At 29.8% G+C, this 22095-nt stretch overlaps 1 protein-coding gene across 1 annotated transcript; it reads left to right on the top strand.

Annotated features, from left to right (window-relative positions):
- Positions 1–729: 729 nt before the first annotated feature.
- Positions 730–3662, top strand: LOC136969728 (uncharacterized). The gene is made up of 3 exons (XM_067264010.1): positions 730–1000; positions 1064–1165; positions 3131–3662. The coding sequence occupies exons 1-3, from the start codon at positions 782–784 to the stop codon at positions 3233–3235; spliced, it is 426 nt and encodes a 141-aa protein (XP_067120111.1). The 5' UTR covers positions 730–781; the 3' UTR covers positions 3236–3662.
- The last annotated feature ends 18433 nt before the right edge of the window (positions 3663–22095 follow it).

The following is a 22095-nucleotide window of genomic DNA, read 5'->3' as shown; positions in this document are numbered from 1 at the left end:
AAAGTTTCCTAATTGGGATTCGCCTTGTAGCTTAGTTTTTCTACATATTTTTTCGATAAAACAGCCATCTCTTGCAATGTTATCGCTTTAAAAACTCCTCACACGAAAGAAAAATCTTATAAGTATTTCGTATAATTATTTATTTAAAACTAATGAAGGCTTGGAATAAAATAGGGGCTAAATAATTATTTTTAGTGGAATTCTGATTAATTACGGGCCTCCAATCGACACTATCTCGGTTCGGATCGCTTCTAATTTAACTTATCTGAATACATAATTATTAAATCTAATTTTGCTTAGAGTAATCCTAAATAAGTAGAGATATAATTGTTAATAAGTACGATACTATAATGTTTTAGAGGGTTTAATATGCAGTAACGGAACTCTTCTTAAATAACCACTTAGAAATTCCCGTATAAGAGTGGTAGAAGGAGTCAAAGAGTGTCGCTTTTTTTTAACTTTTTGTACGTCGAACGATAATTATTTGAAGAAGAAGAAGGCAGAGAATAGTTATTTAGCGAGTGAAATGAGTTTAGATAAAAATTAAGGGCGATAGAGGAATTCTTAAAGGAGATAAACTCCTTAACGAAGGGTCGGTGGCGATGCCAAGTTAAGCATCTGAAGCAATTACCATCATTCAGCATTATCTGATTCCTTTCAGAAAACAAACGGACGATGTGCGTAGCGAAGACTGCAGTGGCTCTACTGCGCAATGAGGTTGTGACGAAAGGCATTTCGCCGACCTCAGACTAGTCCAGTCAGTTGATGGCTTGCAGTCGAGATGGAAGCAGTAAAGGCATGCCTGATAGCATCCCTCTTAGGAGCGTATATCATAAATGTTAAACCCGACGATGCGGACTCGGTGGACTTAGACGAAACGGAAGTTAAGGAATTACTCAATTTTGTCGTTTCCGAAATACAAAAATTGAAATTCGAACATCGCGAGATTGATGATTGCCTGGGATTGGAGATCGCTAGCATGTTGAGTGGAAGGAAACAGGTACGTCGATTATTTATCGTTTCCATTTAGTCTACCAATAACTTTCTAACGTTTCTTGCTCAGATGGGAAAGGGTACGAAATACACTTTGACGCTGAAAGTGCAACCAACAAGAAAAGACAGCGAACATTGCGCCCAACGTAACGTTACGGCACAAAGTTTAAACGTAAGTTTAAATAATCGGAATATTGCTTTTTTAGTCGTACTTACGTATAGAAATAGTATGGATATAATAAAATAAGCAGTAGGCAATTTATTTCTCTTTCTTTTTCAATCTGTAAGTTTCGTCTCCGTTCAAAATAATAATTCACTAAAGTGAAGGAATGTGTAATTCTTTTCAAAGAATTTTTCTTTCCTAAACTTTTGTCTTGACAGCTTTTGTTTCTCCGGAAGATTTTATTTGAGTCTAGTTTCTTTTACTTGTTTTCAATTCCTAACACCTCTTTTTTCTCAATCCTTTTTATTTCCAACTTCTTTCCCATTCGGCGAGAAGATATTCCTATACACAGTATCAATGATTCATCAATCACTCCTATTTTTTATATGTTTTTTTAGTTTTTTGGTCGGTTGAATCAAACTAAATTTTTTTTTATTTTCTCTTTTATCTTTCCGCCAAGATTTCTCTTAAGATTTCTTTAACATTTCTTTACTTCTAAATCAAAAATCAAACTTTATCAATACACCTTTCACTTGTTAACGCACCTGGGTAATAAGAATAAAAATTCGAGATTTTTTACAAAGTTTATTAACTCTATAATATTTAATTTTTATTTTTATATGAACAATTCTATTTTGTGACGTAAAAAGAAAACTCTGTAAAGATTACAAGTTAACAATTGATGGCCAGCTGGAAGAGTCTTTCGTTGTTCAATAGCATTAGTTATAATGGTAGACCACTGGGAGTCTAGTTGGTACTCCAACTATAATTAAATTCTCATCATCTATCTACCCGTAGATACTAAATATCGATAATATCTAATATAAAATTAAATTACTTTAAATATTTTTTGATTGTTTCGTATTAAAAGCAATCAGGGAAGATCAAATTAATTAATTTCTGCTTCACTTCCTTCTTATACATGTGTATTAAATATATATATATATATATATTCGGGAAGTTTTCTTCGTTTTATTTTTTAGAAAATTAAAATAAAAAAGATGTAAAATAATCGCTTATATAACGGAAGCGAAGTATTAAATTTAAAATTGATAAACGGAAGAGGGGGAGGAATTTAATCTTAAGGAAGAATGTCTACAGTTATAATTGAGTAAACTTTGTAAAGTTGATTTAAAAAATTTATTAAACTCATAAAAAGTCGAAAATTTCTACACAAAATTTGATTTCAATCGATTTAATAACCATTTGTTTCTGTTGTAGATCCATAATTTCTAGATTCGCTGTTGTTGGAAAAATTACGCCATTAAAATGAAATTTTAACAAAGTTTTGTGAAAATAATGTGGAGGAGACTTTCAATTCGTTCAAGCTAATTTGTAAAAATTACAAAACTCGGATAATTTTGTATATCTGTAAGACTTAATCTCTTTTACCTTCTTTATACTTTTAAATATTTCTGAATCGCTGATTAGTTCTTGAAGCGAAAAACAAATTGTTTAAATTGTCTTTCGGATAGTAAAGCATTTCTATCGATCTAATAAAGTAAATTATATGTGGTAATGTCACCTCCATGCTCCAAGAAATCCGTCAGTGGAAACATTATCCAAGATTTAGCAACTCTATTAAATTTTAAATGAAGGAATATGTTATCTCGCAGTTAATTAAGCTATTTTTTTATCCTTTCTTTCTACGAATCTTTCCTTTCTATTCTTTTCTTTAATTATTATTATTGTTTTTTATATAAATTAAACAAAAAGAAACTAGTCGTGTTTGTTAATTTTTCCTTAAATTTTGCTGTAACGCTATTTTAAAAATAATTTTATTCCAGATTAAATTACAGGAAATGAACTTTTTCGCATGTTATCTTTCTTATCTTATCACACAGCTTTTATCTTAATAGCCGGTCTAAATTCTAACCAAAGCTTTTTATAGCTTTGTTAAAATTTCTAATCATTAAATCGTTTAATGTACACATTTTACAGTACTAAAATGTTATTTTTGATTATTTAATGAAGCCCGAAATTTGCGAAGCAGACGTGCTGGAAACTAACGATGGCCATTCCAACCAAAGAACATTGATGCGTTCGACATGTTTACAAGTGGAAGAACTTCAGAATTAAAGCAAAAATAAGAAGAAAAAAAAACAAAAAAATTACGTTATTATGTATTCATCTATGTACTTTACTGTATCTGTACGAGTGGAATTATACGAGGAAAAAAACGAAGAGAAATAAAGAAAAGCTTCTGTAAGGAAGAAGAAATGGCTTTCAACATATCTTATAAAACTTGTTTGTTGGGAAGAATATCAAGATTTTAATTCGACTTTTTTAGTATTTTGCAATCGATTATAATAAATTTAAAAAGATAAAAAAATGGAAGAAATATGGTAGTATCATAAGTAAGTATTGTATACGCTGTTTTAATTGGATTTATACCTTTAGAGTAGATATTAATTAGTATTGTGATTAATAGGACAAGCCTCATGTAGGCAGTGTCAATGGTGAATAACGTTTTGTATAGTATATCGATTAAACGTCATTCCCTTAATTACAGAAGTTGATGTTTTATCTGAAGTGTTTAGTCAATACAACAACAATAAAATGGGTAGTACTTAATTCACACCTTATTATGGTACGCAAGATGATTAGAACCCGTACTTCTCACATTTTATTTTTGTAATGAATTCCCTCTCCGTTTGCTTAAAATGTAATTAATTTATTCACTAAATATAACAAATAAAATTGTTATTAATTACAGTATACTGAAAGTAGTTTATTGCATCAATTGTATTCTGTATCTTCTTCAAATTTTTACTGTCACATTAATAATAAAAGTATTTTTCACACTTGAAAAGTTTATTTTTAACGAAAATATAGCTTTTTTTTAAATTAAAATTAATATATTTGGATGCAAAATATTAACATTTAGTATGCTTTATATCACGAAAAAATTCCCTTTAAATTGCTAATCGAAATTTTACAATAATGAAAAGTTTAGGGTTGAATTTTTATATTTTAAAATTCAATTTACCGGTGTACATTCATTTACTTATGTTAGGGATATTCTGGAAAAATAATTTTTATCTTTGAATGTATTAGCGACGTATACTGTAATCTAACTTTTAAATATAAACTGATGCTGTAAATTTTATTTGGACAGAAGCAAATTTGATTAATTTACTTGGTCTTCCTATCTAAATTGGATTTAGAATGTTTTTCTTCTTCTACTTTTTTGTTCTTTTTTTCCCCTCAAGTCGATTTATTCTTTTTGACTCAAACCGAATCAAACTTTGTGCAATATTATATTTTGGCTATTGAACCGTTTCTTTGTGTTCAATAATATTTTTTTCTTAGAGTTTCTTTTCGATTTTTACGTGCTTTCTATCATTCATGGTTAGAAAATCGACAGAAAGTTTTTCAAAATATTTTTCATACAGGAATTTTTGTTTAAAAAAAGACTTAACAAATTTAAATTTAAAATTTTTAAATAAATATATATATATTAAAGTAATTGTTGAATATTCAATGAATATATTAAAAAATCCGAATAAAGATATGTTATTTTTATAGTTTTAAATATTCATTACACAAAAGAAGTGATAAATTTCATGTTTTAAACTAAACGTGGGATAAGTCCGGATGATATTAGACATTTTAATTCTAAAATATTTCCGTTTTTAATTTAAAAAAAATGTTAGATAAAAGCGTTTAAGCATGAAAGATTGATTAACCACGCTTTAAAATTGAAATATAGATTTTTACCCTAAAAAAAAAATTAACAGAGAAATTAATATCCTTCGAAAAATATATATATTTTTCCTTTTGGCAAAATCTCGATGCTTCAATTTAAAAGTATTTTTAAAAAAAATTAAAGCCTTACCAGGGGTCAAACGAATATTATCAAGATAGAAGACAAATTGAATATCCGATCCGCCATGTTTTAATTTCCTTCAGTCATTTCACATTGAAATGCCCAACGACGAGTTGTGAAAGGAAATTTATGTAAATAGGAAAGTTATGGATACAATACGTTCACAGATATTTTTTTTACTTGATAAATAAAGAATAGGAAACAAATCTGAGAAGTGATGCGGCAACTCTTCACATGATATTACTCGAGGAGTGATCAAAGGCGACTGCAGATAAACAACGATTTATCGATTCTAAGACCGATAAATCAAGCCAAGATATCAAACAAACCCTTTATAAGATTTTTATTAATTTTTTCCCCATTTTAAAAAAGTTGAACACAACTAAAAATTAATTTTTCTATTGTTAAAGTGGTAGCGGAGAATAAATATCTTTGTTACATTTAATTCTCATCGTGTTAAAAATATATAAAAAAAATTCTATCAGCTGACAAATTTATATTCGAATTCGATTTAAAGACTCATTTAAATTGTAATTTTTGTAGCAATCATCTAGTTAAAAGTCGATTTTGCATTGGAAACCTTATTCATTAAACATCAGATGTATGGTCGAATCGGCACTTAACAAGCCAATTTAATATTATAAAAAATATTAAGCATTTGTTCTTCTTATCGACCTTACAGTGTTCGATTCACGTAAAAATGTGCGATTACCAAGTCAGTCAGAGCATCGTCTCTATAATGGCAGATCTTAACGCTTCCCAATGGAACTGCAGCCCCTGTGATAACCGGCTTCGCTGCACGTTAAGGCAGTATTGCAGGTAAGGTTATCTTTGAGAGGAACTATGACTCTCGGGAGGTCTCAGTCCACGTGATGCTTATTACATTAGTTTCTACGCTTTATCTCGCTTCTTAAGTGAACATCGTTTCTACTTACGTATTTCCAGTTAATTTGCATTAAAAGCGGTTGAATATCGATTGCTTTGTTAAAGATTTTAAGAAAATTCCTTTATCTATTTGCATTAATGTGCCGACAATTCACGAGGGGAACGTTTATATATATATATATTTTTTTATCTTTGTGAATAATTAATAAATTTAAAGTTTATTTTATATTTCGGATTTCAATTTTACTACGTAAAATTAACGCTTTCCGTGATAGAAAAGGCTTTAAAGTGTTTTATATTCTAAATCACAGCCCACGCGTCAGATTTGTGTTTTTAAGAGAAACGATCTTAACAAAATCGTTAAAGTATTTACAAGTCGAAAGATCATTCGTGTTAAAGGTGATGTCGGTAAACGATGTTACAAGTCGTAAAACGACCATAACATCTTAGAAATTTCTTAATGAGTGTTAACCGAACCAATAAAGGATGTAATAGGTGCATTTACATGACAGCGACTTAAATGTCGACTTTTTCTATATTAAATTTATGGTTTGACAAAACTGTTTGAATGGTGTATTTTTATTGGCGTTAGTATAAAAGGCACCGGACGGGTGTCAAGTAAGTGAGAGCGATAAGAGTTGGATAACTGAAGGAGTAAATGTTTGGTCTTCGGGCTACAGACAATAAACCAGCTTCATCCCGTACAAAGTGGAATAGGCAGGTGATATGTCAAAAGAGGAATGGTTTAGGGGCAATGACATATCTTATATAAAGTTCTTTCTCCGCCCAAATCGCTCCGAACCAGTCGAATTGGAAATTCTTTTCTCATTGTTTCGAAACAGTCCACGAAAAGTAATCTTTAAATTGATTTTTGTTAGACATATTTTACTTGCCATTAAAGCCCATCCGAGTACGAAAAAAAACACATAAAAACGATCCTAAGTCGTCGGGTGAATAAAAAAAGGTAATAAAGCTTGAACTGGATTAAAAACTAGTTTTGTAAAATTTGGGGTGGAAGTTAATAATGCATGAATTTTAATAGCTCTGTAAGAAACCGCGGTTTAAGATAAGCGAAAACACAAAAAAATTGCTAAAAATATTTTTGATTTTTGTAATAGCACATAGTAACTTAACCCTAATTGAAGATAATTATTTAGCCAAGTAAATCACTGATGAGTCCAAAATCAATAAAGATGTTCAAAATGGCGTCTTGGTGAGTATTTAATTAACAGATTGGCGTCATCTCAACACTTTATCATAGGAAATCATCAACAGCTAGCAACATCTTAAGGATAACGTGTTAGGCTAGACATCACGTTGACTAGAAAGCCATAAAAATGTCAAAATCATAGGAAAATATAGTGAGGAGCACAGATGGAGTAAATTCTTCATATAAAATATCTCGACGGAACACTTTCTCTTTAGAGTTTTCTCACTTTCCGTAAATAAATAAAAGTATTTTGACTTTTATACACAGAAACATTTTTCTTAAAGAATAAAATTATAAAATACTTTAAAGAGTTTTTACGTCTTATTAACGTTATCAATTAATGCTGGTAATTGTTAATTAATATATTTAATTTGTGCATTCTTCTTATAATCTACCAAACAATATTACGTAAATAATAAACATTTTAAGTGTTAGAAATGCTACTTAGCGTTAAAAATTGAAAGAAAAATTCCTTCGGGGAATAATCCCAGATACAGAAAACCATTTTAGTTATATTGAAGTAAAGAAACTTCGAACAACTGCAATAAAATCAGAAAATTTTTAAGAGCCTTATTTCGATTTATCTTTTCTCCCTGGATATAGATCCAATAGGAGCTGATGCATCAATGCTGTTTCGATATTGTAAAAGGTTAAAAATTAAATTCGGCAATATTATTAGAAATAAGACGTGAAAATAAAATTTGATAGCGATTTTAACTTAATCAAAAACGTTATGTTAGTCGGTCGAGGGTCATAATTCAGTCACACATCTAGACAGCTATTAGTGACATTGCTGTCATCATCTCCCTCCCTTTCAATCTATCCAATGGTATGACCCTTCTTTCTAAAAGTACTCAATTCTCACTCTCAACCGTTACTTTAGTTGCTTATCGATTTTCAATTATCTTCAGTTTTAGAAAACCATGAGAGCAGATTTAACCGAAATACTATTTCCAAAACTATACTAAAATTGAAGTTGTATATCATTCACTTGTGCTTTTAACCTAACAATGACGTAGAGTAGATAGGTAAAAATCCCTTAGGTATTAGGTATATATCTTTGTAAAGCGCGACTTGCTTCTAAGCAGTTTTTGTAATTCTTCGTGTATTGAAGTTTCTTTTTCTTTTCATCTAAAGAAGCTTCAGAAGATCCTATGAGGATTGATGTTATTTGCACACATAGTCCAGTTTGTTTTGCACTGATTTAAATTTTTTTCCTCTTTAGAATTCTACTCTGCTTAAATTCTTTTTTTAACCTAATTGGTTGGTAAACTCTTTTCGGCTTCTAACTACATCAGAGTTTATTTTCTTGGCATTTACCTAGAAATTTGCAATTTAATAAAATACAAAATATAAAAAAAAATAAAAAATAAACTCGTCTGCACTTGGCATTATCAAAATTCTTGGCTTTAATGTTACGCAAACCGAGAGAGAACAACGTAAACATTAAAGTTGAAAAATAGCTACCCCCTTTCAACTTTTAATCGATAGATACTGCGATTTGCTACGGTTCCGTAGCCGTCTATGAAAAATCATAACTATTATTGTTATTACTTTAGCGATTCACCTTACAGAGTTATAGTTTTTACATCAGTAACATCTGGCGAATACAAAATGTGCTGATGTAGTTTACTAATGTCCATTATCATAACCGACATTCGACTAAAATTAAATTAATGGCTTTACCAACAATATCTCTCTACCTATACTATATTTATTTAATAAATAACACCGAAAAGAATAAACTAGTACAAGATATATTTGCTACATGAAAATCATATTTCATTTTTTGCCAAGTTTATGTTAGGGAAATTTTATATATATATATATATATATATTTATTATTTTTACTGAAAGTTTCAGCAATTGCATTTACGTGTGGAGAATATCGATATACAGTTTTTAGTAATGTTTCAAGTTCTCAACATTAAGGAATTTCTTTACTAAATTTTGATACAGATCACGTGCGCTAGAAAACTTCTCTTATTATTTTAGCATATACGTTTTTGCTCCCTCTATTTTCCTACTAGAATAAATTTAGTGGTTTTATTCCCCTATCATCTGACTAGAGTAAATATACTTATCTTCCCCTCTGCTGGGCTCTAAAGGATAAATTATGAAGTAGGATCTACGGAATTATACATATGGATTTTCCTGTTATTTTTTCCTATTTCACGAACATTATTACTACTTTATCTAGTCTTTTATATCATAAAAAGTTAATTAGAGAGCCAGAAGTTATGATAGTAGTAACAAGAGTTTCACCTTGAATCTAATAAAGAAAAAAAAATTAATTAAAAATTCTTTTGTTTAATGATTAAAATTTCAGAATTTTTAAGGTTTTTAAAAGATATCTGCGTATAGATAAGGTTTTTCTAGCTATAAATCAATTTAAGGAGAAAGTCCTCATCACAGGAGCAAAGCTCTTTCAAAATTGATTTACGGGCTTTTTTTTAAAGGAATTTACTCGGTAAAATTTAAATTAAAATTCTGCCAAACTAGTTAATGTTTATACAGTATATTTAGTTCAGATGGGGACTGTTTATATAGAGCAATGAATGAAATTCCACCTGCACACAAATTTAATTTAACAGAGGATTTCTCTTAAGCAAATGGACAAATTGCTGAATGTGTTAGCACATTACTAATCATTTCAACGGTTGTTAATTAAGGGTAGATGTTCTTAGATAAGGCAAATATCCTGCTTTATTCGAACAGAAGAGAAGGCAAAGGCCATTAACTCTTAAGCAAAAGGATCAAGATGAAGTGCTTTTAAAATATTTATTCTTTATCAGATACGACCGAATTAAAGAAACGTAGCTAATCCGGATTAAGTAATCAATTAAGTTTAATCCCGGTGAATAATTTGCGATGAGGATTATTCTGTGTTTATTAAACAGAAGATTGTTTCGCTTATTACAAAATCTTCAGCGCGTGACCAGTCGCGAATCGCTATCGTGATGTGCTATATTGCGCTCTGTCGAAGCAGGAATGTTAAATCGAATTAAACTGTGATCGAAACTAACTTGTTTACTATCCTAAAATAAATATTTCGCTTATTTAACTGTTAAATATTGTACGGCATTTTAAATCGAAGCTCGCTCGTCTCTCTTCTTTCAAAACTAGCGACTCGAGTTCATCGCCTCGCTGGCGATTTTTTTTTTTTTTTTATTTTTCGAAACAGTTTCTGTAAAAAGATATCTTTAAAAATTGTTACGAGGAACATCCGAGATAAATTTTTAATTTAAAAAATCGATTCAAAAACATGTCTTGAATATAAAAAAATCGTGGTTTCGTATATAAAAATCTATTTAAAAAATAAAAATTGATTTAAAAAACGCTATAAACTTCGATTCAAACTGCGACTTATAATTTTATATATATTATACTTCAGTCATTTATTTACTTTTTGATAATGTAACAGAATATTTACGAATCAAGCAAAAGCTTCCGGTTTTATAAAATAAAAAAAAAATTAAAATACATTAAAAACTCGATAATAATAATAACTTTGAAAGCATAGGTAATCAATAATGTCTAAGCTAGAATGAATATCAGCGCTGCATGAGGTATATTTTGATAAATAGCTTGCACACCCAATTAATTATGTTTGCCAATTCACCAGTAATCTTGCACCATTAACTGTACAGATTATATATAAAGATTTGTGTTAGATATTCTTATCAAATAAGAATTCTCATTGTTAACAATCACTTCCTCTACTTTCTCCTCCACACAATTCTTTCAATGATCAACAAACAAGTCGAAAACCTCTCGCCAAAAGAGCCCAAACCTCTCGCTAAGGGAGGAATCATCATTTGATTTAATCTACGTGGACTAAAGAGGTTTAGATTTTCCTCTTTGCTCGAATCAACAGTAAATGTTTAAAAAGTTTATCAGTAACTGTAAAGTGTTTCTGAAGCAGTTTATTTAATAAAAATACAAGAGTCAGAACAGAAATCTGTTTACATTCGAAGAGGAAATTGATAATTGAAACAGAAAGAAAACGAGAAATCTAATACACTCGAGGATTGTTTCTTTTTCCCCCTTTAAACATCTTATAAACTAAATAATTTTAATTTTAAATAATGAAAATTTAAGATTCTGGAATATAAATCTTGTTAATTACGTAATAAATTCAGATAAAAGAAATATAAAAATATTTTTGGCAATCGAGAGTAGACAAGGAATTCCTGTCTGAATGATAAGTTAGTGTATTCTGAGAAGATAAGGAATAGCTGGGAACAATCGAGAGGCGGGATCAACACAGAAACAAAGGTCAACATCGAGAAAGAAATCAATGAGATAGAAAGAAAAACAATATGAGCAATACAGCGTGAGCCATAAATCCCAGAATAAGGAAACGCACTGGATGCAGTAATATGTGTAATGAGTCCATAGCCAAGATTCTTTACTCTAATTACTCCGCTTAAACGAAACAACAAATTGTCTTTATCTATAAATCCGAAATTAGTTTAGAATCATTACTTAAAAAAAACAATATATTCAATATCATTTCCTCCATTTTTTATATTTTTTTATTCGCCTTTCTTTCCTTTCTTCAATTTATTATTTTATGTTCCGAAATCAATTTCTGTCTTTATAGTTATATAAAAAATTTCCTAGAATTTCAATGTAAAGTGCTAACGTTGCATTAATCTAGACGGAGTTTAGTGAACAAAATGCTGGCATAGACATATATTACTAGAGTTTGAACAAAATTCTTTAAATTTATGAAGGTTTTAATTGATTTAAAAATTAAGAAATAGCGTTAATGGATATATTTTAAATACTAGTAAAATATTAAAATAATTTTTTCTTGTAACGTCAAAAAAATTTTTTTGATATAAAATGGAAAAAATACGATGAATCCGCCTTCTTCCATCTAGCGAGAAAAGTGTAAACTATTCAGCATTTAATTATTTTTTTTTCCAGTTTTATTAATTAAAATACTTTCTATAAAATGTAATTTTATATTTAATTCAATAACGAGATACATTTGTCATTTAAGATCAGTTAATAACTTATTAGAAACGTTTTTTTTCTGGATTTTTTCAACCATTATTAGACTTTCTCATTATCTTCCTCTAATGAGCAAATTCTGTTCAATTATTCAAATAATTTTTTCGCTACTTTTTTAAGACTCACACCCATTTCTGTCAGATATACCGATGCGTATTTATAACGTTAAACTCCCAATTTATCGCCCTAGAAGAATCGGTTTCCTCCCTTTTCGTGTCGAATGTTTCCTTTGAAACGTGAATTGTCACTCACTCTTCCCACTCTCTTATCTTCTTGTTCCTAAATAAAAGGGGGGAAAAACATTATTAATTCTCTTAAAAAAATGTCCAAAAAATCCTAATCCATTTTTTTTATAGTTTTGATAATTCGTAAATGTAATACCAGATGGCAATACGTGTGTACAGTTTCTTAGAAAAAAAAGGGAATATTATGGCGGCAATTCACCGTTTATAAAAATTGAATTCTTCATAATATATAAATATTAATGTTATAAAATTCAGAATATATTTATTTTTAACGATATAAAATTTATTTTCTGAATTTTTATAGATAAAAACATGTAATATATCTCTATATCTAAAGGGTCATTTAAGTTACTAAATAAAAGTTTAAGCAGATTAGTTTAATTATTAAGAAAAAATAAAGCGGTTAAAATTTATAAAATAAGATAATTTTTAAATAAAATTCTCTAATTAAACTAAATGGAGTAGAATTATTTTTAAAAATCTATTATTATTATATATTTTTTTTTATTTCTATGACTTTAAAATTGCAGTTTATAATATAAATATTTTATAAGAATTAAAGATCGCTACATAAATTATATTTTATTCGCTACAGATTAATTTAAAATCTGATTAGAAAAGTTCGTAAATCACTTACATACGATCTTAAAAAAATTATTAAGAAAAATAAAATAAAATTACTATTAAAATTTAAAAGTAACGTAACTAAGTTTGTAAAAAGAAATTTAATATCCGTGTTTTAATTTACGTCTTCCAAAAGTGATTCTTTTTTTAATTCGAAGTTCGAATCTCTCCAAAATAAAAGTAAAAATATATACATATTCGTACATAAAATGAATAAAACTGTTATATAATTTATAAGAAATTATTGATTCCATACTCCTTAAGTAGAAATTTTTGAAAATTGAATCGGTAACTGTGAACATACAAATAATATACTAAAGCCAAGAACGTTTCAATAGCGATAGAAAGGATCGATAGCGAATTTTCCAATCCTCACACGTATTTACCTTCAACCTAACATTCCACGGAAGCTTATTGATAGCAAGTAAATTATTAAAATTTAAATTCATATTAGTAAATAACTGAATGGACGATAACGAATAATTTCTCCATCACGAAACAAAACTAAGAAAAGTCTTTAAATATTAAATCAGGATAGAAAAGCCCTTATATATATATATATATATATATATATATATATATATATATACAGTATTTTAATTTAAAGTTTTTTTTCGCATTATTTACCATTTGAATTATATTTTATAAAGTCTTCGATGTGAACTTGAGTGTAACCTTTAACTTATTTTATAAACTCCAATTCGTCTATCGGAAAGTTAAGAAAAAAAAAAAAAAACTCATTTCCTAAAGGTAAATATGTCAGAATTGTATGTCCATAGAACTTCAATACTCCTCGGGGTTAGACTAACCTGGTCAAGGAAAGTTTTTGACAAACTTTCTTTTTTAAAATCACTTTTCACTGTTAATCGAAGTTTGAGTTTAGCAATTTTCTTTCTTTTTTCGGATTGTTAACTTTTATTAACTGGATTTTAGCTTTAAGCGCAATTTTTTCAACATTTTTTTTTTCTTTAGTTTCGGCTCTTTCCGCCCTGTGGGCAATAAAAGGCTCATTTTCCGTAACCATCGTAAGTTTGGCCATGCCCACAATCCGGCCAATATCCGGAACTTACCGCCCATAAAAGATTCCTCGGGATTCGATGCTGGATCCCTCAGAGCCGTTATAGCTAACGCCTTAACCGTCTCGGTTATCGGGCCATTAATAACTGCTTAAATATATCTACTTTGATTCAATTGTAATTAAATATTTTCAAACAATTATACATTAATTTAACAATAAAAATTAGAAATTAGAAATAATTTCTTAATTTTAAAATTATAAATATTAATGCAAATTACACGAATCTTCTTAACACGTATTTAATAAATGCATGTAGTGCCATCTGCTGGTACACTTTAAAGCTAAATTTTTATAAAGTTTCTTAAAATTAATATTTTATTATTATTTTATTATTATAATAAATAATAATAATAAAATTTTGATTAAAATATTATTTACTATTTTATAAAGAGAAAATTTGAGTTTTCTATATTTTATTTTTAGAGGAAAAAATTATTATTAATTATGAAGCCGTCAGAATTGTAATCCTGCAGACATTTTTGTTAAGTTGCGATCAAAAAATTGTTCTTAAAACGACGTAATTAATACCGTTTTATGATCGACACAGTAATTACAAGGGACTTAATAAGGAAGCAAATGAAGGAGAGAGTGAACGAGTATAATTACTAACCGAATTGAAATTGCCGCCATCTAGTAGTAGATTACTGCATTAAAGAAGAGAAGTGGAGGAAAAAAATAGTAAATTCGCCGTAGCTCACTCTCATTTAATTTACTCATGCCATAATGAAACACAAATAATTAATTGCATAAACTCATTATAATTTGCCAACTTAAATATTAAAATAACTCCAGAATGGAATCGAAAATTAAAAAAATAATTTATTAATTGTTTATTTTATCGGTAGATGGCGGGACAACGTAGTTTTAAATTTTTATAAAATTATAGTTTCTGATGTCTATTATTAAAATTATTTCTCCGTTAAAACGTTTTAATTGTATTTTTACCAATTAAAATTTAAAAAATGTAAACTTTTAAAAATTAAGATAAGATTATTGAAGAGTAAAAGAATACAATAAGCTATTGAAGTTTAGCATATAATACTCGGTAAGATATTTATTTAAGGAAAAATGCGGCTTAATTAAAATATCACCTCGATATGAAAACAGCATTAATATTGTCTGGGATTAATCGATTATCACCAGGATTAGTTACAGCAGGTGGGAGATACATGACAGTTGGGAACGGAGTCGCTTGCCTGTGAATTCAACAAGTACTTTGGGTGCGGTATCGGGAGCAGTCGATTATAAACATATTTTATAAGGACGATGGACATCTGTCCTTCGTGAATTCGTTAAAGTCCATAATTGGATCACCAACGATCCATCATTCGCGTCAGAGAGAAGCTTTGGAGGAGCTAAAAATTTCCATACAGCACAATAGACTTAAGCCTGCTCAAGTGCTGTGACTGATTGCCCAGCCACAATCGTGATCCTGGCAGTAATCTGAAGATTCCCTGTGACTCAGAAACAAGCGAAACAAAAAATAAAATCCTAATCATAACTATGGAAATGTGCCGATAATTCTCTCGTGAATCATATTAGGAAAATAGGTTAAATATAGGATGAAAGAAGAACGGAGATTAACCAAGCTCTTTCAGGTTTCTTTTTTTGTTTTTTTTTATACTAAACTAAATAACAATAATTTTCTTGTATTTTTTTTTTTTTTAACTTCATTCTCCCTTCGAGTAATGAATTTACGCAATTTTTGATTTTTATCGTCAGATGGCGCCAGCAAAATTTTGTAAAATGTGGCGTGCAAATAATTAGCGGCCGTAAGACAGTTGGCGTGATTACGATCGTTTGCCCTTTAACAAACGTATCGATTGGCACTTATTTGCTTAACAACTGGACTAACCAGTTGATTCTGATGACGATTTTTTCGTGTCTCGTTTTACATGCTGATAGATTGAAATCGTTTGTTTACAATTCATACTGCAGCTGCGATTTTCGCTCTTTTTCTACATCGCAGACGAGGAAATAGAAAAGAGGCTAATTGAAAAAAAATATATTACACTGAAATATACGTATTAGGACTTCGATATAAAAAGATGCAAACAAGAACTATCACGTAAAATAAGTGGTTAACAAATACAGTGTAACTAGCGAAATGTACGTAAAACAAAACAAGGCGTGCAGACCTATTCTAATAAGTAAACGTGACATTCACTGATATAATAAACCTATTATGGACGTAATCGATGACAGAAGTGAGTATTTCGATAGGAGTAAAGATAAACAAGCTTAGATACAATATATATTTTGACACAGATTGGTAAAACATGACCGATGTAACCGTGCAGCCCCATTTACATCGGAGCATGTTCTCGCATCTATTCAGCTCATCAACTCTGCAATGATGTGTCGCAAGTTTTCTTTGATATAACGTTTGTGACTGATATCTAGATTTTTAAATTACGTTTTAACCTGACCCGATTTTTGCAGCTCGGCAATTATATACAACCGACTTTTTTTAAAGTCTTTACGTAAAAAATGACCTACTGTTATGATTTATGTTCTTTCAGCAATTACATATTTTTATTCAAAATGGCTTTTGTTTTTCATACGGACGGGATTTAAGCTCGGTTGTCACGTCAACGCTTGAAATGCCAGGCCAGTCAGACTAGGATTTTTGTTGCAGGGAAAATAATTTTTTACCTCTATTCTATGGAAGTATGAGATTGAGTCATATGTGCTATGGAAGGTAGCGATACTTAGTCACTCTCGTCGAGTATCCGTGCCTTCCTGAGGGATTAAGTCTCAGTGTTCCGGAAGTGACAGTTTTAACTCCGGTCGATTTCCGGATATAATTGAATGGTAGAGAGAGGATTAGCAGAGACCCTGAATCACGAGTCAATCATTTAAACGATGTCAATATTTGTACCGGATATGTATCCGTCTGTGAATAGACAAATATGCGTCACTACTCTTAATCCGTTAGAAAATTTGTGCGGGTTTGCCTTACTCATCATAAACAAAATAGATAAATTACGGAATAACGGACACGTTCGAAAATATGATCCACATTAAACTCAAGATAAAAAGGTGAACCAATGGCGCTTAATGTTATGTAACTTGTGTCATTTCTCCTCTTTGATTTCTCCGGAAAGATTCCTTCTGTACTGTACATAAATTAAACGATAGATTAGAGCAGTAGAAATATTTTTAAAGTTAATTTTATTTATTTATTTATTTAAAATTTTCAAAAGAATTGAAGGATATTTCCCCTTTTTTTATAATTTTATTTTTTGCCCGGTTGTAATCCAATAGGGATTTAAAATAAATTAAAAAACCAGAAGACATCATTCGACCACCGAACTGAAGATTATGCGTTTTTTCATGAATTAAATATATAATTTTTTAATTAAACGAGAAAAATGAAACTAGAAAAATGATTTAAAATGCAGTTTTAACTGATTATAATATCTAATAGTACTCGAAAACGTGGATAGTTTTTGATCTGAATATAGATATAAGTTATAATGTTACACAACCACTCTAAGTGTGTAATAGGTCTACTCAGCAGGTGTGTGATGTAAGTTGGATGGATTTTTCTTCTTGACATTCCACAAAACATCGCATTAATCACAATGTGGATAGCTGTTAAGAAGCATAAGATGAGGATTTAAGGGGTCGTTGGACTTGGAAAAATCGAGGAAGAACGTGGGCCTATCTACTAAATTAGAAATATGCACTTTATTTTATCTTGTTAGATGTGCAACAACACTAGATACATACTTATGAAGGTGGGCAGTATTTCTGGGTACTCGAAACTGGAGTGGATAACTCGTAATGATTGCTTGTCTTTTTTTAAAATAATTGTTTTTTGCTTTTATTGTAAGGTTGCTATAAAAATATCTCATCGATATTTCAGTTTTTTACGTTAACAGATAAGTTTCACTCACATTCCGAATGATACTCTTACAAAAATTACTTATCCTATTAGATATAAGATATATGTAGACTATATACTGTAGATGAGTAGAAGATTTAATGGAAAGTGTGAGAAATGATAATCTTACTTCCGAATTGAATATAGATTTGGTATCCATTCGTAGATAAACTCGTTTAGCGAATGTCTTTAGGCAAAATTCGTGTTCTTCCATACAAATGTGACCCAAAAAACAGAAAGAACAGAAGCAGGAAATTTAACCAATATCGTGGCATGTATCATTAAAATTCATATCCATTCTTTTCAGGCATGTAGGTCGATGTTAATATGCAAAAGTAGAAATATTCACTCTTTAGAAATTTATAAAAAAATTCTCATTGGTAAAGCGGTACTTAAGTTATCAAAACCCATCGTGTTTATGTTAGTAATTAAATTTATCATCATAAAACTTTGAAAATTTCGTATCGAGATCAATGACAATTTCTGTTTGTAACTTTCCGATACGCGGAGGTGCGGACATTAAAAATTCTTAAGGCGTTTAACATTAATCCACATTTTTAAATATCACGTATAAGGTCAGGTAGGGTTACGTCACTTCGTGTAGGGAGAATACGCCTTCTGGATAATGCGTATACCGACGCCTTGTCTTTGTTGCAAAAAGCTTCGGTTCGACAACACCCAGGTCCACTTTATCTCGTACCATCTGTATTATCCTAATGGATAGAGAAAACAATAACTAAGTACTTCGGTCTTCGGACTACTTATATAAACTACTAAGCTTTAATGCAGAACACGAATGCGACTGAGATCTTTTGTCTTTAATGATGCCACTAAACAACGATAAGTAGTTTAGACCTAAAATTATTTTTCTCTAGAGCGCCTAATGTGATAAAATCCACCGGGCTGTTGATGACCGCGGTGGGTAGTACCCGAAATTTGCAACAATTATTTAGGAGAACACCTCCGTTTCTATTACATCCATGCTCTTGTGGCAACATACTTCTTACGGTACAACACCAAATTAGTTACTTTAATTGTAATTTATAATTAAATCACTTATCAATTAAGAAATATTTACTGCTTGAGGTTACGTGTTTTCTTCTCATTGTAATTTCCGTTAATTCTAATTACTTATAAGTCCTATTTAAAATCGATTTAAATCTTTCGTTTTAATACATTGTCATAATTTCAAGTACATTAAAAAAAATAAATTTTTAAGTTTATTTCAAAGGGATTTTTAAAAGAAAAATATTACACACCTTTACCTTTACTTCAGCATCGACTTTTACATTATAATACGTTGATATAGCATATTTTTAAACAAATTTAATCTTTTTTATTTTGGAATATTTACATAACTTAAATGTACTTTACTATTTTAAAATAAATTTGCATACTTTACATTTCTTCAAAGTTTCATTTTTTCCCCAAAATATACAGAATTTTTTTTTCATTCTTCTCTTCTTCCTTCATTACATAGTATATTTTTAAAATTCACTTTTATTTTTTAAACTGGAACACACACGAGTACAGTCTTCCTGGAGCAAATGAATATACTCGTCGAGAGCGAGAGTTTGTATTGGACCCGGGGATACAGCAGGCCCCTTTTACCTTTAATTTACCTTTAAAAATAACTTTAATTTTAGGGATATGAACCACAACTAGCCCCTAACTTCCTCCGGGCCCAGTGAAAAATACGAGCAGGGCTACTCGTATTTTATTAATTTTACTGTTATTAATAGACTTATGTTTATAATATTTAATATAAATTTCGATTTTATTACAAAGCAGTTAACTTTTATTTACACGTAAATATTTAAAATTCTGTAAAAAATACATGATTATTCATGGTTTAATTTAAGGTTTTTAAGGTTTAACCTGTATACAAATTAATAATGAACAGCTTTTAAGTGTGTTCAATAATAAAATGATAATAATAAATAGAAAAATATTAAAATAAAAATTGAAAAGTCTCGGCATATGTATCACTGTATCATTTTTTAAAAAATGCAGAAAGTAAAAAAGTAGTGGTGTAGTTTCGTCTATTGAAGAAGGAAAAAATCAATTCCCTTTTTCCTGTAGTAGCTTTTGTCACAAGAATCACATATACATTTTGGAATGCAGAGAGGTTAGGAAAGAATTTATCCTAAACTCATTATTAACAGTTTTCAGCTTTTGATGTCAGAAACCTTCTATCTTTTCTGACGTCATGAAGATAATTATGGTGAATCATGACACGAAGGAGGGGTAAAAAAGATAAAATGATAAAGGAAACATATTCAATCATTTTTGTTTGATTTATTTTGATATTGCAGACAGAGGTGAGGAGAGAAAGAAAAAACCTGATATTATTAGAGATTTCAATTTGAAAAATATAATTAAGAACATTTGATTTCATTTAAATGAACTTTACAAAAATTAATCATCAAATGACGAAAGTTTGTAAATGTATTCTGTTGCTTTATTTTTATACTTGTAACTGCTAATGTGAAGATAAACACGAAAAAAGAGTAGCGTACTGTACATCAGCTGTCAATTTTACGAATGTGTGACTTGAAAAATTCCATTAGGACTAGACTTTATATTCTGTTAGACCCAATATATAAAAAAACAAGTAGAAAACATACTATTGAATTCCAACGTTGTCTTAACTTACTTGAAAATGGTTTGATGCCAGTCTGTACTTTTTCAATCTCTTGTTCTGTGGATGATGAGAAACCAGTTGTCATAGCAACCATCATGATTATTTCTGGTAGTTTTTGATCTCGATTCCTTAAACTTTTTCCCTTTTTTTACGGGTTACGAGCTGAAATTTAACGTAAAACAAATTCATCAGTTATGTCTTGAAACTGAAACGGGAGTTTAATTGAGTAGGCGGTAATCGACATCTGTTATTCGACGGAAGAAATTCAAATTGGAAAGTGACCGTTAAACGAAATTTTAAACTAGCCAATCGAGTTACAGATATTCAAAATTCGCCTTAGAACGATTTCCGATCCGGACAATTACTAAATGAACAATGCTATGCTTAATTAGGTCAGTGACATTAAAGAAAATCGTCTGTATCTAACAAATACCTCACGAAACGAAAAATGAGAGCAACTTGTCTAGTAGTAATTGCACGACATCCTTTTTGGCAACAATTTTTTTTTTTTTTAATCTTATTCAACTCCATTTTCCAGTAAGAATATTTACAGCACAAGCCAGTAGCTTGATATATAGACCTAGCATACAATTGTAAGCGTTTTTTCTCCTTCTTCTCCTTTCAGTTCTTTCTCTAACTTTAATTTACGGTGTCCAATTAAAGGTGAAATTTATAGACATACTAAAGTACGTTTCGTTTTAGAATTTTTTAAAAAGCTCTCTTTATATTTAGAAATGTTTTTCATTTGTTTATTGAAAATTCCGTGTTGGGTCATGTAATTTATGTTTGACGGGAATTTTATGCAAAAAGCATCAAATCTTATAACTCTTCGCTAAGATTTCGATCTTAAATAATGCTTTGCTTTCCGTCCATAAACTTGTCTGAGAAAACAAATTATATAAAAGTGATGGTTTGTGTTAACCACTATTTTTTTCCTACTCTTTTTTCCGGCTCGCTGCTACAGTCGACTAATAATTTATAATATTTTTTTCTTGTTAAATACAGAGAGTTAGAGATAATTTAATCAGAACAAACGAAGACCATAATCCCCACAGTATAATTAAAATTTACAATTTTGTTATGTAAAGTCATTGCATTTTAAGCTTTACACTAATTATACATGATAATAAAAGATGGCGATATGCGATAATTTACAGAACAAAATCGTAAAATTATCCAATAGTTTATTGACATGGCCACTTGTACATTAACGACTCGTACAGAACAAGACTAATAAAGAGACAGAACAGTATAGTCCGTGCATCCTCCACTACAATTGGTATCAGGCAGATGGTACGAGCTTTCTACCAAGACCATAACCTTTAATTAAGACCATGTTATTACATGATTCATCAGGTGAATAAGAGGGTACTTTGGACCAACTATCAATGTTAGGGGAAAACATTTGTCAGTATGATTTCATGAATATGTAGTAAGGGGGGAGGTGCGGTCAAGGCAAGAGTGTTGCCACCTGCTTGCATATGAATCAATGCTACAAGTTGGCCCTACGGAT

The sequence above is a fragment of the Centruroides vittatus genome, unplaced genomic scaffold (genome assembly GCF_030686945.1).
Source record: "Centruroides vittatus isolate TY-2023 unplaced genomic scaffold, ASM3068694v2 contig_18, whole genome shotgun sequence".
NCBI classification, from domain to species: domain Eukaryota; kingdom Metazoa; phylum Arthropoda; class Arachnida; order Scorpiones; family Buthidae; genus Centruroides; species Centruroides vittatus.
This window is presented reverse-complemented; position numbering and strand designations above follow the sequence as displayed.